At 40.3% G+C, this 27,421-nt stretch overlaps 1 protein-coding gene across 5 annotated transcripts in view; it reads left to right on the top strand.

Annotated features, from left to right (window-relative positions):
- The window catches only part of RGPD4 (RANBP2 like and GRIP domain containing 4), a gene marked incomplete at both ends in the record, with an annotated part of 67,610 nt that overhangs the window by 25,501 nt on the left and 14,688 nt on the right, over window positions 1-27,421 (top strand). For 3 of the 5 annotated variants that reach the window (XM_080711090.1, XM_080711087.1, XM_080711086.1), the window contains 11 exons: window positions 849-1,030; window positions 1,113-1,288; window positions 1,438-1,561; window positions 3,813-3,974; window positions 4,180-4,317; window positions 4,391-4,537; window positions 6,409-6,588; window positions 6,683-6,766; window positions 13,165-13,300; window positions 18,237-18,331; window positions 19,140-23,898. In XM_080711090.1, coding sequence (XP_080567216.1) covers window positions 849-1,030; window positions 1,113-1,288; window positions 1,438-1,561; window positions 3,813-3,974; window positions 4,180-4,317; window positions 4,391-4,537; window positions 6,409-6,588; window positions 6,683-6,766; window positions 13,165-13,300; window positions 18,237-18,331; window positions 19,140-23,898 — 6,183 coding nt within the window. Of the gene's footprint in view, window positions 1-848; window positions 1,031-1,112; window positions 1,289-1,437; window positions 1,562-3,812; window positions 3,975-4,179; window positions 4,318-4,390; window positions 4,538-6,408; window positions 6,589-6,682; window positions 6,767-13,164; window positions 13,301-18,236; window positions 18,332-19,139; window positions 23,899-24,412; window positions 24,491-27,421 lie in introns of all 5 variants that reach the window. The other 2 variants (XM_080711088.1, XM_080711089.1) reach the window with 2 other exon arrangements.

Below are 27,421 nucleotides of genomic sequence, written 5' to 3'. Positions count from 1 at the left end.
AAAATTTCTAACTGGCACAAGTGTTCATGCTTGTGATGCCAGTGGCCTGGGAGGCTAAGACAGGAGGATCACACGTTTGAGGCCAGCCTCAGCAAGTTGGTGAGACCCTGTCTCAAATATAGATAAGTAGCCGGGTGTGGTGGCGCACGCTTGGAATCCCAGCATTTGGGAGGCTGAAACTGGAGGATCGTGGTTCGTGGTCAGCCTCAACTACTTAGTGAGGTCCTCTGCAACTTAGACCCTGTTTCAAAATAAAGAATAAAAATAGGCAGAGTGTGTGGCTCGGAGGTCAAATGCCCCTGGGTTCCATCCCCAGACCCACCATAAACTAGATAAGTAAAATTTTAAAAAGGGCTGTGGAGGGCTGGGCATGTTGACAACGCTTGTAATCCCAGCATTTGGGAGGCAGAGACTGGAGGATCACCGACAGCCTCAGGTACTTAGGCCCTTTGCAACTCAGTGAAACCCTGTTTCAAAAAATAAGAATAAAAAAATAGAGCTGGGGGTGTAACTCAGAGGTAGAATGCCCCCAGTTTCCATCCTTGGTACCACAGAAAAAGAATAAAAAAGAACTGGGTACAGTACCTCCGGGTTCAATCTTCAATACCCTCCCCACAAAATTCTAGTAAAAATGTGTGAATGCATTTAATAGGAACATGAGATTTTGCTTATCAGATTTTCCCTGTCTGTGATAATAGAAAGTGGTTTATAATTGAGGCATATTTATTGTGTTATTTAATGTGAAACACAATTTATAATTAAGACATTTATGTGAGTTGTTAGTTGGCAAAACTAATGGCACAAAGGAAATTTCCAAAACCTTAGCCAGTGTTTTTCCTTCATACCAGGTGCTATTCGAGCGCATAATGGTAGTCTTCAGCACCTCACCTGGCTTGGCTTACAGTGGAACTCACTGCATACCTTACCCGCAATTCGAAAATGGCTAAAACAGCTCTTTCATCATTTGCCGCAAGAGACCTCAAGACTTGAAACAAATGCACCCGAATCCATATGTATTTTAGATCTTGAAGTAAGCAACGATTGTAACAAATTTAATATTTTGAGTTTTGTTTAATGTTTTCCTAACAAATTAATTCTCTTAAATACAACAGGTATTTTTGCTTGGCGTAATATATACCAGTCACTTACAATTGAAGGAGAAATATAATTCTCACTGCAACTCCTATCAGCCACTGTGCCTGCCCTTGCCTGTGTGTAAACAGCTTTATACAGAAAGACAAAAATCTTGGTGGGATGCAGTTTGTAACCTAATTCACAGAAAGGCAATGTAAGTAGTAAAACAAAAATATTTTCATAACATAATGCCTAGGTTTTATGAGAGATTTCATTTAATCCTTCTGTGAAGATTTAGTTTGTAATGAGACAGCAGTTAAAGGTGTTGAACTCAAGCAATTTTATTAAATAAAACTTTTTTAGACCTGGAACCTCAGCAAAATTGAGACTTCTGGTTCAGCATGAAATACACACTCTGAGAGGCCAGGAAAAACATGGCCTTCAACCTGCTCTGCTTGTGCATTGGGCAAAATGCCTTCAGAAAACGGTGAGTTCATTTTAAAAATAGGAGGTTTTGAAAAAACAACATGGCTCTAATTTTTAAAAACCAAGAACAGCATCTTATTCAAGTTATGCCAGATGAAACTTGTGTTTGTAAATTTTGCTGCAAGAGAGTTGAGGTAGTTAAATATACTTGGACACAAGAACAGTGTCCAGCCGAGCGTGATGGTGCACGCTTGTAATCTCTGCATTTGAGAGGCTGAGACAGGAGGATCCAGTTCTGTGGCCAGCTTCAGCTACTTAGTGAGGCCCTTTGCAACTCAGCAGGGAGATATGTTTCAAAATAAAGAATAAAAAACAGGGCTGGAGATGTAGGTTGGAGGTAGAATGCCCCTGGGTTACATTCCCCGTACCACAAACAAAAGTGTCCAGCTCATAGTATATGCAATATAAGTACTAGTTGTTATTTTTACTACTCAGTATTTTTTTTTTTTTTTTTTTTTTTGGTACAGTGAAGTAGGAGGGAGGGAGTAGATTGAACCCAAGGACATTCTACCTCTAAGCTATAATCTCGGCCATTTATTTATTTATTTATTTATTTACTTATTTATTTACTTATTTGTTTATTGTGGCATTGGGGATGGAATCCAGGGACATTCTATCTCTGAACTACATGCCCGCCCCTATTTTTATTCTTTAGTTTGAAACAGCCTCTCACTAAGTTGCAGAGGGACTCACTAAGTGGCTGAGACTGGCTGCAAACCTGCGATTTTCCTGTCTCAGCCTCCCAAGTACTGAGATTATAGGTATGCCTCATTGTGCAGGGCTACTGCTTGAATACTTTTTATGTTTACTAGTTTAGGGCTTTGTAGGTAAGGGCATTCTAGACCTTTCTAAATATTTGAGATCTCTTTGTCAGGATTGGCTGTAGCTGGTTAACTTTTAGACAAAACTGTTGCATTTTAGAGAGAGAGCTTTTGGCCCTCTAAAAATGGCAGCTGTTAGAATGGGCCAGGCATGGTGGTTCACACATGTAATCCCTAGTACTTTGGAGGCTGACACAGGAGGATCGCAGGTTCATGGACAGCCTTTGCTGTCTTTCTCAATTTAGTGAGAACTTGTCTAAAATTAAAATAGGAGCTTGGCCTGATGGTGCATGCTTGTAATCAATACTTGGGAGGCTGAGACAAGAGGATCATAGGTTCAAGGTCAGCCTCAGATATTAATGAGGCCCTCCACAACTTAGTTTCAAACCAAAAATGTAGAGCTGCTGGGATTGTAGCTCAGGTAGAATACCTCTGGATTCAATCTCCAATACCCCAAAAGAACAAAACACAACACCAGATTGGGCTGCCTCATTTGGTAGTATCACTGAAAGTGTTTAGAACTTAGTCTTAATGGGGAGTGGTGATATATGCTTGTAATCCCAGCATGTGGGTATATGAGACAGGAGGATCTCAGGTTTGAGGCCAGCCTCAGCAACTTAGTTGAGACCATCAACAACTTGTTTTAAAGTAAAAAATGATTTAAGCCGGGCGTGGTGGCGCACACTTGTAATCCCAGCATTTGGGAGGCTGAGACTGGAGGATCGCAGTTCAGACAGCCTCAGCTACTTAGTGACATCCTTTGTAATTCAGTGAGACTCAGTTTCAAAATAAAGAATAAAAAATAGGGCAGAGGGTATAGCTTGGAGGTCGGATGCTACTGGGTTCCACCCCCAGACCCGCCAAAAAAAAATTCTTTTTTTTTTTTTTTTTTTTTTTTTTTTTAAGAAAAGGGTGTCATTTCAAAATAAAAAAATCTAGTGCTTCTGGGTTTGATGCTTAATACCAAAAAATAAAGATGTCTCCATACTGATCTTAACTTTGTCTTTTGGGGTTTTTTAAAATTTTGTTGTTGTTTTTGGGGTTTTTTTGTTTTTGGTGAGTGGGGATGGAACTCAGGGGCATTTGACCTCCAAGCTATACCCCTCCCCTATTTTTTATTCTTTATTTTGAAAAAGGGTCTCACCGAGTTGCAGAGGGCCTCACTAAATAGCTGAGGCTGTCTGCGAACTACGATTCTTGGGTCTCAGCCTCCTGAATGCTGGGATTACAAGCGTGCACCCCCGCACTTGGCTTAACTCTGGTTCTATGATGGTTGGTTATTCAGTTATTTTTGAAGTCAGGCAAATAAATGACTTGAGATTCCATTTGGTGTTTTGACTTAAAATTTTAACCAGTTTGTTCTTAGTGTTTGTTTTTAGATCTAATCATATATATTTCTTAAGGTTGTGTCCTCCCAATTTTCTATTTTAGGGCAGCAGTCTTAATTCTTTTTATGATCAACGGGACTATATAGGCAGAAGTGTTCATTATTGGAAGAGAGTTTTACCATTGTTAAAGACAATCAAGAAGAAGAGCAGTATTCCTGAACCTACTGATCCTCTGTTTAAACATTTTCATAGTGTGGACATTCAGGTAACAGAGAATCTCCTTGCAAATTAACTATATTTTCAATTTACAAGAAAAGAAATGGAAATATTAACTGCCTAAATAAATTGTGTTGCTATTTAGGTAATTGCTTTCTAAATCCATTTGTTGACAATATACAAAAGCATGAGGTCATTTGGGTTTGATATTCTTATTAGGAGAAGTTTCAACTAAAAACTAAATGTGTTTATAGGCTTCTGAAATTGGTGAATATGAAGAAGATGCACAAATAACTTTTGCCATACTGGATGCGGTTAATGGGAATATAGAAGATGCTATGACTGCTTTTGAATCTATAAAGAATGTCGTTTCTTACTGGAATCTTGCACTGGTAAGTAAAGGCAGTACTTCAATTAAGAGGCTTTTTTTATTTAAATTGATTCATAAAAGCATTCTTTGTGTAGATTTTTCACAGGAAAGCAGAGGACATTGAAAATGATGCTCTTTCTCCTGAAGAACAGGAAGAATGCAAAAATTACCTGAGAAAGACCAGGGACTACCTAATAAAGATTTTAGATGACAGCGATTCCAATCTTTCAGTTGTCCAGAAAGTAAGTTGCAGATTGTTGTCTCTAGTTTAGAATTACTGATAACTGAGTACTGAAAACTGGGTGATAAATTTCTCTGTCCATTTTTTGTTTGTTTTCGTGATACTTGGAATGAACTCACGGTGCTTCACCACTGAGCTCTATTTTTATTATGAGACTTCTGCTTTAGCATCTGAAGTTGCTGGGATCACAGGGTTACGCCACTGTATGCAGCCATTACTGTGGCTTTGTAGTTTGGTAATTCCCAAACCATAAAATAGCACCTTATAATTGATATGTAGAAAGGGTGTGTGTGTGTGATTAATTAAGCCTTGTCTTAGATGGTGTGTCTTTTTTAAACTTGGTAATCTGAGTATATACTCTTAGAATATACATGGAGAATTAGAAGAGCTTTCTATGGTAGATAATTTTTATTATCTTAGTATAATCAAAACAAATATTGTAAACTTTCAACCAGTTAATGATGAAGTTTGCTTTCATGAAAACTTACTGCTAACAGTTTCAGAGCATTTCTTCTCTTCTATCACGTGCTCTTGACTTTTCCAGCTGTCCACAAGTCGAGACTGTCATAATGGCATTCAGTAATGCTCATACTTCCTTCTGAGTGTTTTTTTTTTTTTCTTGCGATGCTGGGGATGGAACTCGGGCAATTCTACCTGCGAGCTATACCCCCAGCCCTATTTTTTATTCTTTATTTTGAAACAGGGTCTCACTAAGTGTCTGAGGCTGTCCTTGAACTGAGATCCTCCTGTTGCATGTGTCACCACACCCGGCTCCTTCTGAGTGCTTTGTTGATTACTTTGGGTTGCTGCTCCTAGATTTGGATTTATGTTTCTGGGTACATTCTATTGTCTACATTTCTTTCTTCATTCAAAATCATTTAGAAAAATTAGTAACTTGTTTATTTTGTTCATGTGGAAAAATTGGCTAAGTTTTCATTCCTCTACTGTTGTTACAGCCTATAGACTTTATAGAAATAGGGCAGACTTGGGAAAAGAAGACTTGAGATGATAAAAAACTTTCTTTTTTGTAGTACTAAGGATGGAACCCAGGGATGTTCTACCTCTGAGCTACATCCCCTGCACTATCTTTTTTCTTTATTTTGAAACAGGGTCTCACTGAGTTGCAGAGGGCCTCACTAAGTAGCTGAGGCTGTCTGTGAACCACGATCCTCCAGTCTCAGCCCCCTGAATGTTGGGATAACTAGCGTGCACCACCACACCCAGCCCTAAAACTTTCATATATATTATTATTTAAAGTATAAAATGCTGGTTAAAAAGTAAGGAAAATTATTTGGGTATGGCAGTGCATGCCTGTAATCCCAGTACTTGGGAGGCTGAGATAGGAGGCTCACAGGTTCGAGGATAGCCTTAGCAGTCTAGCAAGACTCAGCAACATAGACCCTGCTTGAAAAAAAAAATGAATAAAAATAAAAAGGGGTGTGATGTAGGTCAGAGGTAGGATGTCTGGGTTCAGTTTCTACAAAAAAAAATCAGAACAAAACAAGAAGCAGAAAGGAAAGGAAAAAGTAAAATATATTAATATAGAATGTATTTATGGGTGTGTGTGTGTGTGTGTGTGTGTGTGTGTGTGTGTGTGTGTGTGTGTGTGTTGCTGGGGGTTAAACCTAGGGACAGTCTACCTCCATCCTGTACCCCCAGCACAGCATTTTTTATTTTGAAACCAGGTCTCGCTGGATGCCTGAGGAGCTCGCTAAGTTGCTAATGCTGGTCTTGAACCTGCAATCCTGTCTCATTCTCCCAAGTCCTTGGAATACAGGCACTCGCCATCATGCCTGGCTAAGATAGACTCTTTGCATTTATGTTGAAATTCTTATTTAGTAAACGAAATTTCTCAATTCCTTTTGTTTTTAGTTGCCTGTGCCTCTGGAGTCTGTAAAAGAGATGCTCAACTCAGTAATGCAGGAACTTGAAGACTATAGTGAAGGGGGTCCTCTTTATAAAAATGGCTGTTTGCGAAATGCAGATTCAGAAATAAAGCATTCGACACCATCTCCCACCAAATATTCTCTGTCACCAAGTAAAAGTTACAAGGTAAGTTAGGCAAAGAATTATTTACATTATAGAATGTTTTAGTTCTAAATGTTTTAAATACTTTTTTTTTGTTATTTTTGATTTTTGTTTTTAGTATTCTCCCAAAACACCACCTCGATGGGCAGAAGATCAAAATTCTTTACTGAAAATGATCTGCCAACAAGTAGAGGCAATTAAGGTAAATGGAAGTTTGTTAGAGTGTCCCTTTGCCTTACTGGTGTAGAATCCTACCTTGTTTTACATACCTCTCTCTTGATCCTTACCATTTTTGTGTGTATGTTAAAGGGGGTTGAACCCAAGGGCATTTTAACTCTTAGCTACACCCCAGCTCTTTTTAATTTTTTTGTTTGTTTTGAAACAAGGTCTTGCTGGGTTACTAAGAGTTTTGCCATGTTGCAGAGGCTGTCATTTTGTGTGTATGTGTGTGATACTTGGGGTGGAACCCAGGGGCATTCTACCTCTCAGCCCTATTTTTTTTTTTTTTTTTTTTTTTTTCGGGTCTTGGGGTGGAAACCAGGGACATTCGATCTCCAAACTACACCTCCTGCCCTATTTTTTATTCTTTATTTTGAAACCAGGTCTCACTGAGTTGCAGAGGGCCTCACTAAGCAGCTGAGGCTGTCTGCGAACCGCGATCCTCAGGTCTCAGCCTCCCGAATGCTGGGATTACAAGCGTGCACCACCACGCCTGCCTTTATTTTTTATTCTTTATTTTGAAACAGGGTCTCACTGAATTAGAAAGGATGTCACTAAGTAGCTGAGGCTGTCATGTACCGTGATCCTCCTGTCACAGTCTCCCAAATGCTGGGATTACAAAGATGTACCACCATATCCGGCTCCTTTTATTTATTTACTTTTTTATAATACTGGGGATTGAACCCAGGGTCATTCTAACTCAGAGCTAAACCCCCAGCCCTATTTATTTTTTATTTTGAAATAGAGTTTCACTAAGTTGTGAAGTTTCTCACTACATTGCCGAGGCTGGCCCTGAACCTGTAATCTTCCTGTCTTATTCTCCCAGGTACTGTGATAATAAGTGTGTGCCATCACACCTGGTGAACTTTAACATACTTTTGAAATTATTGTGTCTGACCCTTCACAAAATGTGAGTCCTTCACAAATTGAGACTTTGGCTGGGCATGGTGGTACATGATTGCTTGGGAGGCTGATACAGGAGGATCGTACATGTTCAAAGCCAGCCAGTTACTTAGTGAGGTTCTCAGCAACTTAGTGAGACCCTGTTTCCAAATAAAATATAAAATAGGTCTGGGAGTTTAGCCTGGAAGTAGAAAAGCCCCTGGGTTCCATTCCCAGTACCACCAAAAAAAAAAAAAAAAAAAAAAAAGTAGAGATTTTGGCTGGGCTTAGTGCTACATGTCTGTAATCCCAGTACATGGGAAGGATAAAAAGAGGATAATGAATTCTAGACTGGTCATAGCAACTTAGGTAGATCCTATTTCAAAAAATTATTTCAAAAAAAAAAGGGCCAAGGTAAGCCAGGCATGGTGGCACACACTTTTAATCCCAGTACTTGAGAGGCTGAGATGGGAGTATCGCAGGTTCGCAGTCAGCCTCAGCTACTTAGGCTCTCCAGAGCTTAATGAGACTCTTGTTTCAAAACAAAGACTTTATTTATTTATTTTTTTGGTCCATAATATTTTAATACTTTTCCACTTTTAAATACTGATTTTAATTTTGTGATTGTAACATGGAAGATCCAACTTTATTATTTTTAAAAAACATCATCAGAATCATAAAGCTATTATAGTTACACTCTACACACTCCCAAGGTACTTTAAAATGATTATGTTTTGAGTTTGTAGATGAACAATGACAATAATCCAAATACATCATCTATACAACCTGGACTAAATACTGGTGAAGTGTTTAATTGGACAAACAACTGATAAAAGCTTAAAGATAAACCAGTACAATTTTCAAAATAAAGACTTTAAAAAAAATAAAGGATTGTGTGTGTAGCTCAGAGGTCGAATGTTCCTGCGTTCAACCCCCAGCTCCACAAAAATAAATAAAGTTGGCTAATGCCTATAATCCCAACTATTTAGGAGGCTGAAGAAGGAGGATTGAATTTTGAGGTCAGCCTGGGCAATTTAAAGAGACCTAGTCTCAAAAAAATTCTAGAGATGTAGCTAAGTGGATTAGTGCTTACCTAGTGTAGGTGGTACACACAAACACACACACACACACACACACACACACACACACACACACACGGAGGGGGAGGAGGAGACAATTTTATCCAAAACATACCATGTTTCCTGGTATAGAAGGTTTCTAACTGATTGAACCGCTGAAATATATCAATTATACTAGCTAGAAATTGAAAAGGGATCTTTAGGCTTCAAAAAAGGCTTACCTTTTTAAAAATACTTCTATATATAAATTTGGCTTAATTATGTGTGGAAGTAGTTATGTGCACCTAACTATTTTATACTATAGCATTCAAAGGGGCTTTACTTCTTTGGAATTGGAAGTACAATTTTTTTCATCCTCATTGTACAAGAAGCTGGTATGAACTCTGCCACTGGTTAATGATCTTGGTCTAGTTTATTACTTTATTTTGTTTGGTGTCTCATCTATAAAGTGAGAATTTTTTATTTTACTTTTTATTTTTTATTTTTTTTAATTTATTTTTATTGGTGCATTGTAATCATATATCACATTGGATTACAAGACTTTTAGTATCTTCCACCAGAGTGGTATACATCTTAGGATTGGTGAACCTACATTAATACATTGGCACCTCTCAAAGCTTATAGTTGACCTCAGGAGTCACTCTTGGTGTTGTATAGTCTATGGGTTTAGGCACATATATAAGGATGTGCATTCATGATTGTAGTCCCATATAGAGAAGCTGGCCTGCTCTTACTCCTTTGTGAACCACCTATTCATTTGTTCCATCCCTCACAAACTCCTGAGAGTCACTGATCTTTTTTTTTTAATTTATCATACATCACATTGGAATATAAGACTTGAGAGGATATACAAGCATACATCATCCAATTAGCCCTCATCCACTCCCCATCCCATTCACTACCCCTCCCTTAATCCCATGCTTGTTTGGTGATTAACTTTGATACATTTGTTTATGTACCTCCTGCTTTTTAAAGAGGCTCCATCCTCTCCTATTCCATTGGTCCCTCTAATTGGTCACCTTAATTGCTTTGCTATAGGGCCCTTTCTATAACTCAACCTCTTCCTGTTGCCCCTTTCCTCCTAGTTGTTGCTGATTAGGGGAAGCATCTGGTTTTTATTTTCTGCGATATTTCTCCCTGCATGCCGTGTTGCAAGTACCGATCCCACTCTTGACGGCCCCAGTAGTGGCCTGGCTGCCCGGTGGACTGATCTAGACCTCGCTGGCTCAAGCAGTGGCCTTGCCTCATGGGAGGCCCCGATTCTGGCCCCCACACTGGCCTAAATCCTTGGCAGGTTCCGATCCTGGCCTTGAAGGCCCCAGCAAAGGCCTTGCCTCACAGCAGGCTCCGATCCTGGCCTCGCTGGCCCCCACACTGGCCTAATCCCTCGGCTGGCTCTGATCCCGGCCTCGGAGGCCTCAGCACCGGTCTTGCCTCACGGCAGGCTCCAATGCTGGCCGCTGGCCCTGGCACTGGCCTAACCCCTCGGCAGGCTCAGATCCCGGCCTCGGAGTCCCCAGTAGCGGCCTTGCCTCACAGCAGGCTCCAATTCCGGCCTCTCTGGTCCCGGCACCAGCCTAACCCCTCGGCAAGCTCCAATCCTGGCCTCAAAGGCCCCAGCACCTGCCTTGCCTCACAGCAGGCTTAGATCCCGGCCTTGGAGGCCCCAGCACCGGCCTAACCCCTCAGCAGGCTCCGATCCCAGCCTTGGAGGCCTCAGTAGTTGCCTTGCCTCATGGAAGGCTCCAATCCCGGCCTCGCTGGTCCCGGCACCGGCCTAACCCCTTGTCAAGCTCTGATCCCGGCCTCAAAGGCCCCAGCACCTGCCTTGCCTCACGGCAGGCTCCAGTCCCGGCCTTGGAAGCCTCAGTAGCTGCCTTGCCTCACAGAAGGTTCCGATGCCGGCCGCTTGCCCCGGCACCGGCCTATCCCCTCCGCAGGCTCCGATCCCGACCTCGGAGGCCCCAGCACTGGCCTTGCCTCACGGCAGGCTCTGATGCTGGCCGCTGGCCCCGGCATCAGCCTAACCCCTCTGCAGGCTTGGATCCCGGCCTCAGAGACCCCTGTAGCAGCCTTGCTTCACGGCAGGCTCCAATGCCTGCCGCTGGCCCCAGCATCAGCCTAACCCCTCGGCAGGCTCGGATCCCGGCCTTGGAGGCCTCAGTAGTGGCCTTGCCTCACGGCAGGCTCTGATGTCAGCTGTTGGCCCCGGCACCGGCATAACACCTTGGCAGGCTCTGATCCCAGACTCACTGGCCCCAGCACCGGCCTAACCTCTCGGCAGGCTCCGATCCTGGCCTCAGAGGCCTCAGTAGCGGCCTTGCCTCACGGCAGGCTCCAATGCCGGCTGTTGGCCCTGGCACCGGCCTAACCCTTCAGCAGGCTCCGATCCCGGCCTCAGAGGCCCCAGCACCGACCTTGCCTCACGGCAGGCTCCAATCCTGGCCTCACTGGTCCCGGCACCGGCCTAACCCTTTGGCAGGCTCCAATCCTGGCCTTGGAGGCCCCAGCACCAGCCTTGCCTCATGACAGTCTCCGATCCGGCCTTGCTGGCCCCGGCACCGGCCTGACCCCTCAGCAAGCTCCGATCCCAGCCTCTAAGGCCCCAGCACTGGCCTTGCCTAATGGCAGGCTCCGATCCTGGCCTTGCTGGCCCCAGCACCGGCCTAACCCCTTGGCAGGCTCTGATCCCGGCCTCGGAGGCTTCAGCACCAGCCTTGCCTCACGGCAGGCTCCAATCCCAGCTTTGCTGTCTCCGTCGCCGGCCTCACCCCTAGACAAGCTCCAATCCGAGCACCCTCTTCGCCTAGCCATTTGTCCCACGTTCTTGAGGGTGCGTGGTGGTAGCATTCTGCCTCGGGTTATTACTTCAAAAGTTCCAGGTGTAATGCATCAGATCTCTGCCTCCCCTGTGTACTAGCCACTGCCTTTGCCACTGCCTCCACCATTTCAAATCTTTCCCAAGCTCGTTTTCCACTCTGAATGTTGTCCAGTGTTCCTAAGCATGTGTGACGGTAGCATTCAATGTTTGGTGTAATTTCTTCAAAAAATAAGGTTGGTAGGGTCAGATTTCTGCCTCTCCTGAATACAAGTCTCCACTGTCATCACAGAGACCGCTTCCAACACCGCCTTCCTCCTTGGTCTCCGCTAAACTCTCTCCTTACAGGTGATGTCCAAGATTCTTAAGAATGTAGAGAAGAAGCAGTCCTCCTTCACAGGGAATTTTTCCAAAAGTTCCAGTTCATTTGGATAAGTTTTGTCTGCATCTCCAGTATCCTGGCATCCGCCGCAGCCTTCTTGACCCCTCTCCAATATTTTTTTTTCCTTTTTTTTTTTAATAAGAGACGACAGTATGTGTGGTTTGAAGAGGTCGGAAAAGAACCAATTTCTTGATGAGTGCCCTTTTTTGTAAGGAGAAATATTTTTAGGTTCCATAGTTGGATAAGGTGTGTGGCATTTCGTTGTCTATAAGTATGAGAAGTTGGATGGCTCACCACATAGCTGCTGTATATACTCCATGTTGTTTAGGGATCAGGAGTTGTGTTTTGAAAACAGCTTCTGTGTTCTTTTTAGTATTTATTTTTCTCATTTTAACATATGAGTTATATTGCTTGCTTAGTAGCATGTAAAGATTAAGCACTTAGGTATACTGCTTGGTACATATGTACATGATAAATTCTGAGCAAATATCAGTTGTTTTCTTTTTACTGGTGGATCATTTGAGTGTCACCTTAAGAATTAGTAGTTGTTATACCTCATATGGCTTTTTATCAAGAGTTGATTTTGAGTGATTAGTCCAGATAGATTGAAGAAAACAGCGGAGACCCTGGAAGGATGGTTGGGGAAAAAGTTGGACCATGAATGTCAGAAAAAGAGGTTTTAATTTGTAGGCCTTATGTTTTTGAGCTGGAAGTGTCTTGGCTAGAGCCAAGCATTACAAAGACTAATGTTGGCAAGTATAGAATGGAAATGGAGGTGGGATCATTTAGGAAGTTACTTGTTTAGGTTAGAATTGGACTGAAGGAATTGGAGTGGATAAGTTTTAACAAATTAAGGATCATGTCCTGGATACAGATTTCACTGGAATTTCTTGAAGGACATCATCAAGTATGTGTGTATGTATGTATGTATATTTATTTTTTGTGGTACTGGGGATTGAACCTGGGCATTGTACCTCTGAGCTACACACCTCAGCCCTATTTTTTTTTTTAATAAGGTTTTGTTAGGTCAATGAAACTCTCACTACTTGCTAAGACTGTCCTCAAACTTTCAAACCCTTCTGTCTCAGCCTGCTAAGTACTGGTATTACAGGTGTACACCATCATGCCCAGCTTATTTTAAATATTTGTTAGGTTTGCCCTCTCACTCTGACATAATTATCTAAATGGCTAAAATTATTTTTCTTTTTTTCTTCCAATAGAAAGAAATGCAGGAGCTGAAACTAAATAGCAGTAACTCAGCATCCCCTCATCGTTGGCCCACTGAGAATTATGGACCAGACCCAGTGTCTGATGGATATCAAGGATCACAGAGTTTTCATGGGGCTCCACTAACAGGTGAGCTGGCAACTGGATAATCTCCATATTTTAGTGAAATTACCCTTCCCCTCTCTCTTTTCTTCCTCCTGAGGTTCTAGGAGTCAAACCTAGGGCATCATGCATGGTAGGCAAGTGTTCTACATATGAGCTCAATTTCTAGTCTTCTTTTCCTTCATTTCTTTTTTGGTACTTGGGATTGAACCCAGAGGCATTCTATCTCCAAGCTATGCCTCCAGCCCTATTTTATTTCTTTATTTGGAAACAGGAACTTAATAGGTTTCTGAGAGCCATGCTATGTTGCTGAGGCTGGCTTTGAACCTGAGATCGTACTGTCTCAGCCTCCCAAGTACTGTGATTACAAGTCTTTATTAATATATAATTGCCAATATAAACTTGTCCGTATGTTTGTTTATATACATGTTGATATATATCTACTTATATGTTACTTTAAAAGAGCTGTATTTGGTATTACTGAGAATTTTATAACTCCAAGCAGAAACAAAACTAACTTTATAAGATCCCACATATATTAAAGCTTAAAGAACCTCTTAAAGTACATCTCACAATCTGAGTCTCAGATGGGATTACTCCTGAAATTGAAAACTGTTTATCAATATGGTTAGGCACCAAGGGGTGCCTGATTAAGGAGTTAAATCTCTGGGAAGTTACCTTGATGTCATATAGAAAAGCAAGACATTAGTAGGAAATATATTTTGAATTATTACTATTATAGGAGGAAAAGAGTTTGGAGTTAGAACACCTTGAGTGTTAATGTATTCTGTTGTTTACTAGCTATGTAAGTTAACTTCTCTGAAATGTGGAGGTAATTGGTGAGCATTTGTGTGTGCAGGTAGGTGTGGAGAAGTCTCAGGCATTTATTACAGTGTACATTGAATACCTAATGAATCAAGGTTACTAATGTTAACTGGGATGGCTATGCACAAAAGTACTTTGTGTATGTAATTTTATTTAGTTATAGTAACTCACAGTGACGACAGGTACCATTATTAATTCTGATAGAGCTAGGATCTAACCTGTAGATGTCTAATTCAGACAGTTGCCGTTATGATACATTTCCTCCAGGCGTGGTTGCGTATGCTTGTAATCCTACCATTTGGGAGGCTTAGACAGGAGGATCGTGGTTTGTGGACAGCTTCAGCTACTTAGTGAGGCCCTTTGCAACTCAGTAAGACCCTGTTTTAAAAAAAAGAATGCAAAATAGGGCTGGGAGTGTAGCTCAGTGGTAGAATTTACGCCCCTGGGTTTCAGCCCCGTACAGCAAAAAAAAAAAAAAAGGCTTTTTTCTTGTGGTATTGGGGTTTGAACCCAGGGGCTTTCTACCTCTGAGCAACACCCTCAGCCCTTTTTATATTTTATTTTGAGACAGGGAAGGCCTCACTAGGTTGTGAGAGTCTGCAATCCTCCTTTCTTAGCCTACCAAGTATCTTGGGATTACAGGTGTGTGCCACCCTGCCTGGCAAATAGGCATATCAAAGTCAATCACTAAACCAAACATGAAAAGGAGGGAGGAGGAGGGAATGGGGTGGGAATTGGGTAAGGGCTAACTGGGAGATGTGTGCATGTATGTCTCTACCATCTTGTACTCCATTAATATGTATAACTATAATACACCAATAAAAAATAAAAATAAATGGTTTCACTAAATATATTGTATGAAGTTACTCTCAGGCTGTGTATTTAAGATATATTAAACATGACCAAATTTTGAGTTTAAACTTGGGTCTAAACATCTCATTAAATATATGTAAATATTTTGAAATCTGAAACACTTTTTTCTGGTCACAAGCATTTTTGTATATGGGATACTCAGCTTATAGTAGCACATATTTTTTCCTACTTGCTTTTAACCTAGGGAAGGCTTAGAATGAAACAGTCAAGTTGAGATGAGCATATTCAAGTGATGGTTCATAGGACCATACTTAAGGCGCCTCCATTGTGCTTTCATGACATTGTATTCCAAAGGGAAGCAAATGATAGGAAATCTGTGTGAAGTCAAACTTATTAAATGTCATAGTTATAGATGAGTGTATGAGATGCTTAGAGCTCAGATCTTGTTTACTTTGAATCCCTGTGCCCTGGTCTATTGAGGACAGAATGGCCAACCTTTTCTAGGCCTTTCTGGTGCTGTGCACTAGTCACTTGACATCTCATGGGTCACAATTTCCATTTTTTTCTGCAAAAAGGCATAAAAGCTCTTTTGGTATATAAAGCATATGAACACAACATTCCCATTTATCCCGTTTCAGTTTTGCAATAACCTAATGAAATGTGAAGAAATAATATATGCTCAGTTTATTGCTGAGAATAATGATTCCAAGCTGATTATTGAAAGGGTCACAAAATAACTGTAGCATTGAGAAGGAAAGAGCCCAAGTCTACTAATTTCTATTCACAGATTTTCTTTTGAAAAGTAAAAATGTACCAAAATGGCTTATTAATGGCTATTTTTACTTTTCTTTTTTAAAAGTAAAAATGTACCAAAATGGCTTATTTTAAAATAAGATCGTTAAAAAAAAAAGATGAATAAACTCTAGGAAATATTTAGAAGTACTGAACAGTGTAAAGAAAACCAAGAAGCAACCGCCTTCCTGTCATGTAGAATCCTATTAACATTTTGGAGCATTTCCTTCTAGCTCTTTTCCTTGTACACATAAAGTATTTTTTATGGGATTGTGGCCATATGACTATGTTGTGTGTAGATAAAATTGCTTGCTTTTTAAATGTTAGTTCTGATTTTTTTAATGTGTTGGTACTAGAGATTGAATCTAGGGGCATTCTATGTCTGACCTACACCCCCAGCCCTATTTTATTCTTTATTTTGAAACAGGGAGGGCATTGCTATATTGCTGAGGCTGGCCTCCATCCTGTAATCCTGTCTCAGCCTCTCAAGTACTAGGATTACAAGTATGTGCCACCATACCTGGCTTAAGTTTTCTTTTTTTAAATACAAATCATGCTTACCATTTTATAGTCTTATATTTGTTTCCTGAACTTTCTACCCGTGCATGGGTTTTTTGCTTGTTTTTGTGGTGCTGGGGATTAAACTGCAGGGCCATTCAACTTCCCTGCCATATCACTACCCCTTTTTTATTTTTTATTTGGAATCAAGTTCTTGCTCAGTAGGTGTCTTGATAAGTTGTTGAGGCTGGCTTTTTTTAAACCACCGTGGTGCATGGCTTGGTTTTACTTTTTTTTTTTAGTGGTACTGGGATTCCTGGAAGCCCTTCTACCTCCGGGCTACACTCCCAGATCTATTTTTTACATTTTCATTTTGGAAACAGGGTCTCCTAAACCAGCGCGCGCGGCTGGCTTCGAACCTGCGCGATCCTCCTGTCTCTGCCTTCCAAGCGCGGGGATTACAAGCGTGCGCCACCACGCCCGGCTCTATTTTATATTTTTGAAACAGGGTCTCTTACGCCAGTGCGGCTGGCTTCGAACCTGCGCGATCCTCCAGTCTCCGCCTCCCAAGAGCGAGGATTACAAGCGTGCGCCACCACACCCGGCTTTGGTTTTACTTTTTAATATAATTTTTAGTAGGTTTATTAACAACTTTTCTTTTTTCTTACTGAGGCACTAGTCACTGATAAAGTCCCTCATTAAGCTACAGACTGCTAAGGTTCTTGGCTCATGTCTATTAGCTTATTGTATGCCTGTATTCTTTTCTTTAGAATAGTTACAAAATGTCTTTTCCCAGGCAATTCCATCAGGTTTCCAGATTCAGACTTGAGCTTCTGACTAGCTTTTTCTAGGTCTTTTTCAGAATCAATTATTTGGCAGCTTTGAGTCACAATTTTTCTTTTTTAATGTATAGACAGAAAAGTTCTTTAATTTTGTTTTCTGATACAATTATCATAAAACAGATTAAGCACAGAAGTGTAGTTTTGCATTAGTTTGTGCCTTTTATGTGTTTTGTTTTCAAGTGGAACTCCAAAACAGATGGAGAAAATAGTTTGTACATTAGCCTGAATGTTTTTATATATTTTTTAATCCCAGAAATAAACATATTTTATGTTACTTGAGAGATCCTTTTCACAAATTTGCCAGGTAATCTTTTATCTGAACATTCTCAGTAATAATTTGAGTTTACAAAATGCAACCTGTCATCCTGCAGATTTTTCAGTCATTCTTCAGATTTTTTACTTTAGTAAAATGGCCCTGCAGGTCATCAGTTGCCACTTTGCTCCTAAGTCCTTTTTTGTGACTATTGTATTTCTAGTTTTTCTTCCTTTTTTTTTTTTTTTTTTTTTTTTGCTATTGGGGATGGAGCACAGGGGCATTTTACCTCCAAGCTACACCCCCAGCCCTATTTTTAAAATTGTTTATTTTGAAACAGTCTCACTGAGTTGCAAAGGGCCTCACTAACTAGCTGAGGCTGTCCATGGACCATGAACCTCCTGTCTCAACACTTGGGTCACAAGCGTGAGTCACCACACCCATTTATATTTCTAGTTTTTTTTTTTGTTTTGTTTTTGGTGGTGGTATACTTTTTTTTTTTTTTGGAAACAGGGTCTCACTAAGTTGCTGAAAGCCTCACTAAGTAGCTGAGGCTGGCTTCAAACCTGTGCAATGTTTCTGTCTCAGCCTCCCAAGCGCGGGGATTACAAGCGTGCGCCGCCACGCCTGGCTTATTTCTAGTATTTCTAATGTTGAGCATAATGGCTTCTCTTCCTACTCCTTATAAAATAGGCCTTTTGCTTTCTTCTCTATTCCTTTTTTGATGCTTTTTAAATACTCCTTGATCCACATTGGTGATCAGATTTTTCTAGTTTGTCATTTGATAATTTCCTTTATGGTATATTTTGACACATAGAAATTAAACAGATTTATGTAGTTGAATCTTTCTCTGATATCTATTGCTTTTTTAGAGTTTTTATTTAAGTTGTCTTCACTGTAGTATATACTTTAACAGTGGTTTCTTCTCTCTTTTTTTTAGTTGCAACTACTGGCCCTTCAGTATATTATAATCAGTCACCAGCATATAATTCCCAGTATCTTCTCAGACCAGCAGCTAATGTTACTCCCACAAAGGTACTTAAGTAATAATTTATACATTTATAACTTTCTGTTTTAATTGTTTAGGTTTCCTTTAAAGAACTTCAAGGGAGTAGTAGTAGTAGTAAAACATTAAAAACATATATCCCTTTAGATATTTTAAATTTCTTTCTAGATATAAAGTTATGCTTTTTATTAGCCTTATTTCTGTGTTGTTATAATAGTGTGGACCTGTAGAATATTTTTTTAAATGGGAGTAGGTCCTTCATCATTCTGTTTTGACAGATAGAAAATATCTTTACTGAACTATTATTTGGTAATACTTCTAGGCCTAAGACCTCAAAAATGTAACAGTGTTGAATGTGATGGCTTTGAGAGCCAAAGGTTGGGGTAGACCCTTGCTCTTCCACTAGTTGTAAGCTTGAGAAAGTATATTGATCCCTCTGTACAGTTGATGTCTCATGTGTAAAATGAGGACAAAATAATACCTTAATTCATAGGGCTTTTAAAGATATTGAAACAAGACAATTACAGTGTTCAGAAAGCGCTAAGATGGCGCATTAATAAAAGCTCAATGAATGTTAATTATCATTTTCACTGGTGTTAACATAATTTGATGAGTTGCTTATTTTGGGGGAATGTAGATTTTTAAGATGCCAGCTGTCAATTTTTATCATATGCTAAGTATATGTGCATATATCTTCGTGGTAATGTTGCCTTCTCTTAATGATGTGCTATACATCGTAATCATGCCTTCTTCACTTGATAATACTCAAGTTTGAGATTTATAGAAGTTGATATGTCTTTAGTTCTCTGTAGTTAATATTTCATTTTTTAATTTTAGGGTCCAGTTTATGGCATGAATAGACTTCCACCCCAACAGCATATTTATGCCTATTCACAACAGATGCACACACCACCGGTGCAAAGCTCATCTGCTTGTATGTTCTCTCAGGAAATGTATGGTCCTCCCTTGCGTTTTGAGTCTCCTGCAACAGGAATTCTATCACCCAGGGGTGATGATTACTTTAACTACAATGTTCAGCAGACAAGCACAAATCCACCTTTGCCAGAACCAGGATATTTTACAAAGCCTCCAGTTACAGCTCATGCTTCAAGATCTGCAGAATCTAAAGTTATAGAATTTGGAAAAACTAATTTTGTGCAGCCCATTCCGGGTGAAGGAATAAGGCCATCTTTGACAACACCAGCACACACAACCCAGCCAACCCCTTTTAAGTTTAACTCAAATTTCAAATCAAATGATGGTGACTTTACATTTTCTTCACCACAGGTTGTGACGCAGCCCCCTTCTTCAGCTTATAGTAATAGTGAAAGCCTTTTAGGTCTTCTGACTTCAGATAAACCTCTGCAAGGAGATGGCTTTAGTGGACCAAAAACAATTCCTGGTCAAAACATTGGGCCTCGAAATACGTTTAGTTTTGGAAGTAAAAATGTGTCTGCACTCTCATTTACAGAAAATATGGGGCCAAATCAGCAAAAGAATTCTAGTTTTCGTCGAAGTGATGATATGTTTACGTTCCATGGCCCAGGTAAATCTATATTTGGAACACCTGCTCCAGAGCCAGCAAATAAGAACCATGAAACAGATGGAGGAAGTGCCCATGGAGATGATGATGATGATGGCCCTCACTTTGAGCCTGTAGTACCTCTTCCTGATAAGATTGAAGTAAAAACTGGTGAGGAAGATGAAGAAGAATTCTTTTGTAATCGTGCAAAATTGTTTCGTTTTGATGGTGAATCCAAAGAATGGAAGGAACGTGGGATAGGCAATGTAAAAATACTAAGGCATAAAACATCTGGTAAAATTCGCCTTCTAATGAGACGAGAGCAAGTATTGAAAATCTGTGCAAATCATTACATCAGTCCAGATATGAAACTGACACCAAATGCTGGGTCAGACAGATCTTTTGTATGGCATGCCCTTGATTATGCAGATGAGTTGCCAAAACCAGAACAGCTTGCCATTAGGTTCAAAACTCCTGAGGAAGCAGCACTTTTTAAGTGCAAGTTTGAAGAGGCCCAGAGCATTTTAAAAGCCTCAGGGACAAATGTAGCTACAGCACCAAATCAGACTGTCAGAATTATAAAAGAACCTGCAAGTCATGATAACAAGGATATTTGCAAATCTGATGCTGGAAACAAGAATTTTGAATTTCAGGTTACAAAGAAGGAAAGTTCTTGGTGGCATTGTAGTAGCTGTTCTTTAAAGAATGTTGCAACTGCTAAGAAGTGTGTATCGTGCCAAAATCTAAACCCAAGCAATAAAGAGCTGCTAGGCCCACCCTTAGTAGATACTGGTTCCGCTTCTAAAACTAGCCCAGAACATGCTCAAGATAGATTTGCATTGGTGACGCCAAAGAAAGATGGTCACTGGGATTGCAGTATTTGTTTAATAAGAAATGAACCTACTGTTTCTAGGTGCATTGCATGCCAGAATGCAAAGTCTCCTAACAAAAGTGGCTCTTCATTTGTTCATCAAGCTTCTTTTAAATTTGGCCAGGGAGATCTTCCTAAATCTGTTAACAGTGATTTCAGATCTGTATTTTCTGCAAAGGAAGGACAGTGGGATTGCAGTGTATGCTTAGTACGAAATGAAGGAAGCTCTACGAAATGTGTTGCCTGTCAGAATCCAAGAAAACGTAATCAGTCTACTCCTATCTCAGCACCTGCCTCCCATAAATTTGGTACTTCTGAGATAAGTAAAACTCCAAAGAGTGGATTTGAGGACATGTTTGCTAAGAAGGAAGGACAGTGGGATTGCAGTTCATGTTTAGTGCGAAATGAAGCCAGTGCTACAAAATGTGTTGCTTGTCAGAATCCAGCTAAGCCAAGCCCATCTACTTCTGCTATTCCAGCTCCCACCTCTTTCAAGTTTGGTACTTCAGAGACAAGCAAGGCTCCAAAGAGCGGATTTGAGGGAATGTTCATGAAGAAGGAAGGACAATGGGATTGCAGTGTGTGCTTAGTAAGAAATGAAGCAAGTGCCACCCACTGTGTTGCTTGTCAGAATCCAGACAAACAGAATCAGGTTGCTTCTGCTAGTCCAGTACCTGTCTCTTCTGAGACAAGCAAGGCTGCAAAAAATGGATTTGAAGGGATGTTTGCTAAAAAGGAAGGACAGTGGGATTGTAGTGTTTGCTTTGTACAAAACGAGAGTTCTTCCTTAAAATGTGTCGCTTGTGATGCCTCTAACCCAGCTCATAAACCTATTGCAGATGCTCCTTCAGCTTTTACAGTGGGATCAAAAACAAAGCTCAGTGAGTCTTCTGGAAGTCAGGTGGGAACAGGATTTAAAAGTAACTTTCCAGAAAAACCTTTTAAATTTGGCATTACAGAGCAAGGATTTAAATTTGGGCATGTGGATCAAGAGAATACACCCTCATTTACATTTCAGGGTTCTTCTAATACAGAATTTAAGTCAGTCAAAGAAGGATTTAGTCAGGAACAGGGAAATCAAGAAAAGAAAAGTGAAAAGCCCCTGGAAAATGACACTGGCTTCCAGACTCAGGATGTTAGCCAGAAAAATGGCGGTGGTGTGATTTTTGGTCAAACAGGTAGCACATTTACCTTTGCAGATCTTGCAAAATCAACTTCAGGAGAAGGATTTCAGTTTGGCAAGAAAGACCCTAATTTCAAGGGATTTTCAGGTGCTGGAGAAAAATTATTCTCATCACAAAGTGGTAAAATGGCTGAAAAAGCCAATACTTCTGCTGATGGTGAAAAAGATGATGATGCCTATAAGACTGAGGACAGTGATGACATTCACTTTGAACCAGTAGTGCAAATGCCTGAAAAGGTGGAACTTGTAACAGGAGAAGAAGATGAGAAAGTTCTGTATTCACAGCGAGTGAAATTATTTAGATTTGATGCTGAGATAAGTCAGTGGAAAGAAAGGGGTTTGGGAAACTTAAAAATCCTCAAAAATGAAGTCAATGGCAAACTAAGAATGCTGATGAGAAGAGAACAAGTATTAAAAGTGTGTGCTAATCATTGGATAACAACTACAATGAACCTGAAACCTCTGTCTGGATCGGATAGAGCCTGGATGTGGTTGGCTAGTGACTTCTCTGATGGTGATGCCAAACTGGAGCAGCTGGCAGCAAAATTTAAAACACCAGAGCTAGCCGAAGAATTCAAGCAGAAATTTGAGGAGTGCCAGCGACTTCTATTAGATATTCCACTTCAGACTCCCCATAAACTTGTAGATACTGGGAGAGCTGCCAAGTTAATACAGAGAGCTGAGGAAATGAAGAGTGGACTGAAAGATTTCAAAACGTTTTTGACAAATGATCAAACAAAAGTCATTGATGAAGAAAGTAAGGGTTCCGGAACAGGAGCTGCTAGTGCTCCAGACACAACAATCAAGCCAAATCCCGAAAACACTGGACCCACTTTAGAATGGGATAATTATGACTTAAGGGAAGATGCTTTGGATGATAGTGTAAGCAGTAGCTCAGTACATGCTTCTCCATTGGCAAGTAGCCCTGTGAGAAAACACCTCTTCCGCTTTGGTGAGTCTACAACAGGATTTAATTTCAGTTTTAAGTCTGCGTTGAGCCCATCTAAGTCTCCTGCTAAGTTGAATCAGAGTGGGACCTCAGTTGGCACTGATGAAGAGTCTGATGTTACTCAGGAGGAGGAGAGAGATGGACAGTACTTTGAACCTGTTGTACCTTTACCTGATCTAGTTGAAGTATCCAGTGGTGAAGAAAATGAACAAGTTGTTTTTAGTCACAGAGCGAAACTGTATAGATATGATAAAGATGTTGGTCAGTGGAAAGAAAGGGGCATTGGCGATATCAAGATCTTACAGAATTATGATAATAAGCAAGTTCGTATAGTAATGAGAAGAGACCAGGTATTAAAGCTTTGTGCCAATCACAGAATAACTCCGGACATGACGTTACAAAATATGAAAGGGACAGAAAGAGTATGGGTATGGACTGCGTGTGATTTTGCAGATGGAGAAAGAAAAGTAGAACATTTAGCAGTCCGTTTTAAACTACAGGATGTTGCAGACTCATTTAAGAAAATTTTTGATGAAGCAAAAACAGCCCAAGAAAAAGATTCTTTGATAACACCTCATGTTTCTCATTCGAGCACTCCTAGAGAATCACCGTGTGGCAAAATTGCAGTTGCTGTATTAGAAGAAACCACAAGAGAAAGGACAGATTTAATTCAGGGCGATGATGTAGCAGATGCAAATTTAGAAGTTGGAGAAGTGGCTAGCACAGCTGAAGCAACAACAAAAGCCGTGGTTTCTCCTCCAAAGTTTGTATTTGGCTCAGAGTCTGTGAAAAGCATATTTAGTAGTGAAAAATCAAAACCATTTGCATTTGGCAACAGTTCAGCCACTGGGTCTTTGTTTGGATTTAGTTTTAAAGCACCTTTGAAAAACAATAATGAAACTAGTTCAGTAGCCCAAAGTGGATCTGAAAGGAAAGTGGAACCCAACAAATATGAACTGTCAGAGAACGCTGCTGTCAAACAATCTTCAGATGGCAAAGTCAGAAATCTTTTTGCTTCCTTCCCGAAGGAAGAATCTTCAACTGATCACACATTTAAGACACCAGAAAAAGGTAAGTGCTTAGTCTTTACAGTTAAGCACAGCTTTTTCTTTGTTTTAATGTGCACTTTGATGCAGATACTTTGTAGGACACTAATGTTTTAGTCAAAACTGCTTTATGAACACTCAAAAACCATTTGAACGGACATTTTTCTTCCTAAAAACGTTCACGCATGAGTGTTCAAACAGTAACAGAAACTGTGTAATTATTTAAGAGATATCAAAAACTGAAAGGTACTCTTACCATGGGAGATCAGAAAAAACCCAGTGCAGTATAAAGACTTATGTACTTGAATCTTGGGTCTTCTTTTTAATATATTACTCTTTTCTTGACACTCAAAGCAAACGGTCGTGAGATGTTGACACATTACAGTTAGTGCAACTACTATTTATTAAATGAGCAAAGAATGAAACCACTGGGATAAAAGAATAAAGAATATGTACGACAACCACATTGGAACATGTTGAGGAACTCTGACTTTTTGTATTCCCAAATGGTCAAGAATGAAAACCTTTTTTTTTTCTAGGATTTAATTTTAGCCTTTTTAAATCTAATCCAATGGCCTTTTGGACCAGCACCCCTTCCTCACAGCCTGAGAGCAAAGGTATAGAGTTTAGCATTCTCAGTATTAGGTGACTAGCAGCCGATAGACCTTAGTGAGTGACTAGTCACTGTGGCTGTATAAAATTAAATACTTAACACTGCAATGTGCATGTTTAAGAATGCCATTTTAAGCAAAATACCTCTTGATGGGTAGTTTAACAACTTTTTAATGCTATTTTTAAAATACCTGGATGCTGTTTGTTTTCTCATTGCACAAAGTTGTTTTGCTCATTGTACTTTTATTGCTCTATTTTGAACTCTTTAACAAAGACCTATGTTTTATATAACTCTTGTGTTTAGCCACTAATGTCTGCCAGTATTGAGATGTGATGGCAGCAGCATGTATACAATATGAGTCCCTTTAAGGATGTCTTTTTACACATAGTTTTGAAAAAATATTCTATTTGATTTTTTTTTTTTTCTTTTTTTGGTGGTACTGGGGTTCCTGGAAGCCCTTCTACCTCCGGGCTACACTCCCAGACCTACTTTATACTTTTTATTTGGAAACAAGGTCTCTTAAGCCAGCACGGCTGGCTTCGAACCAGCGCCGGGGATTACAATCGTGCGCCACCATGCCCGGCTAAAATATTGTATTTGAAAGTAGACTTTATGACCTGTATCATTCTTAAAGATACAGTCTTTGAGAAATTATGAGAAGAGTAACAATTTCATAGAAAAGTGGATATATATTTGTGTACAGTCTTTGTGGGCTCTAGGTGAAGAGTCCTTGGCTATAAAAGAAATTTATCAATGTGCTACTGAAAGACTGAGAACCTTATTCTGTTTGCAATTGGATGTCATAGTTCTAATGGCCCTTAGAAATGATAACTTTAGACCTGAGAAAATTGAGGTGTTTTTTTTTGTTTTTTGTTTTTGTTGTTTTTTTTGTTTTTTGTTTTTTTTTTTTTTTTTTTTTTTTTGGTGGTACTGGGGTTCCTGGAAGCCCTTCTACCTCCGGGCTACACTCCCAGACCTATTTTTATATTTTCATTTTGGAAACAGGGTCTCCTAAGCCAGCGCGCGCGGCTGGCTTCGAACCTGCGCGATCCTCCTGTCTCTGCCTCCCAAGCGCGGGGATTACAAGCGTGCGCCACCACGCCCGGCCAAAATTGAGGTTTAAGAGACTCATTTACCGAAGGTCTCTTTCTCAGTTAATAGAACTAGAAGAAGAATCTGTACCTTACATTGTTCTTTTATATCCCCTGGCTAGGAAATTGGTAACTGTTTGTGTTTGCAGTGGAGGAGAGGATCTGGTTTAACACTGTGAAATAAAGGACTTTAGTTCTCTATAGCACTGTCATTCAATAGAAATAAAATATAGACTGTATGTAATTTAAAATTTTCTAACTAGCTTCATAAAAATGAGACAAATAGTTAAAAAATTGAGTACATTAATAATGTATTTTATTTAAGCCATAATGTCTAAAATGTTATTTCAAATTCTCATCAAGATAAAAAATTAGCCAGGCGTGGTAGTGCACGCTTGTAATCCCCACACTTGGGAGGCTGAGACAGGAGGATCACACAGGTTCGAAGCCAGCCTCAGCTACTTAGTGAGGCTTTCAGGAAATTAGTGAGACCCTGTTTCCATATAAAATAGTTCTGGGAGTGTAGCCCAGAGGTAGAAAGCCTCTGGGTTCTACCTCCAGTACCACCCAAAAAAAAAAAAAAAGATTAACAAACTTGGGCTACACTCCTAGACCTATTTTATGTTTATTTTAAATTTGGAAACAGGGTCTCTTAAGCCAGCAAGGCTGGCTTCGAACCTGTGCGATCCTCCTGTCTTTGCCTCCCAAGCGTGGGGATTACAAGCACGCGCCACCACACCTAGCAACAAGCTTTTTTATATTTTTCTTTTTGCACCAAGTTTTTAGAATCTAACATATATTTACATAAAGCACATCTTAATTTGAATTAGCTACCTTTCAAGTATTAATAAGCCACATGTGGCTTGGCTACCATATTGAGCAGCATGGCTGTAGGGAATGTTTCCATAACATCAGGGAGTACATGATGTGCTTTTTTTCTCTTTTTTTGGAAGCTGGAGATTGAACCCAGGTGCATTCTACCTCTGAGCAACACCCCAAGCCCCATATTGTTTTATTCTTTATTTCATTCATATTTTGCAGTACGGCGGATGGAACCCCAGGGAGGGTTTTTCACCTCTGAGCGACACCCCCAGCCCTAGTTTTTATTCTTTATTTTGAAATAGGGTCTCACTGAGTTGCAAAGGGCCTCACTAAGTAGCTGAGGATGGGTATAAATCTCCATCCTCCTGTCTCAGCTTCCTAAATGCTGAGATTACAAGCGTGCACCACCACACTTGGCTTTTTATTTTTTATTTTGAAACAGGGTCTCACTAAGTTGCAAGTGACCTTACTAAAAAGCTGAGGCTGACCGTGAACCTGCTATCCTTATGTCTCAGTCTTCCAACCACTGGGATTATAAGTCTGTGCCACCATGCCTGGCTGCATGGCATGCTTTGTTAGTCAGAAATTCTTTTTTTTGTTTGTTTTGTTACTGAGGATGGATCCCAGGGACATTCTACCTCTGAGCTACATTCTCAACCCTATTTTTTATTCTTTATTTTGAAACAGGGTCTCACTGCGTTGCAAAGGGCCTTTCTAGCTGAGGCTGTCTGCGAACCGGGATCCTCCTGTTTTCGCTTCCCAAATGCTGGGATTACAAGCATGCACCACCATGCCTGGCCAGAAATTTTTTTTGTTTACAGACAGAACAGACTGCATACATAATTACCCCTACCTTTTTGCCCATTTTTATTGACAAGGAACAGTGGAATGTGTCTCGGGGTGTTTTCATCCATAGGAATTTTCTTGGAGCCGGACATGGTGGTGCACTTCTGTAATCCCAGCATTTGGGAGGCAGAGACAGGAGGATTGCAGTTTCAGAACAGCCTCAACAACTTAGGCCC

This window comes from Muscardinus avellanarius, assembly GCF_963383645.1.
Source record: "Muscardinus avellanarius genome assembly, chromosome: 15".
NCBI lineage: Eukaryota > Metazoa > Chordata > Mammalia > Rodentia > Gliridae > Muscardinus > Muscardinus avellanarius.
Note: the sequence above shows the minus strand (reverse complement) of the source record. Positions and strands in the feature narration are given on the sequence as shown.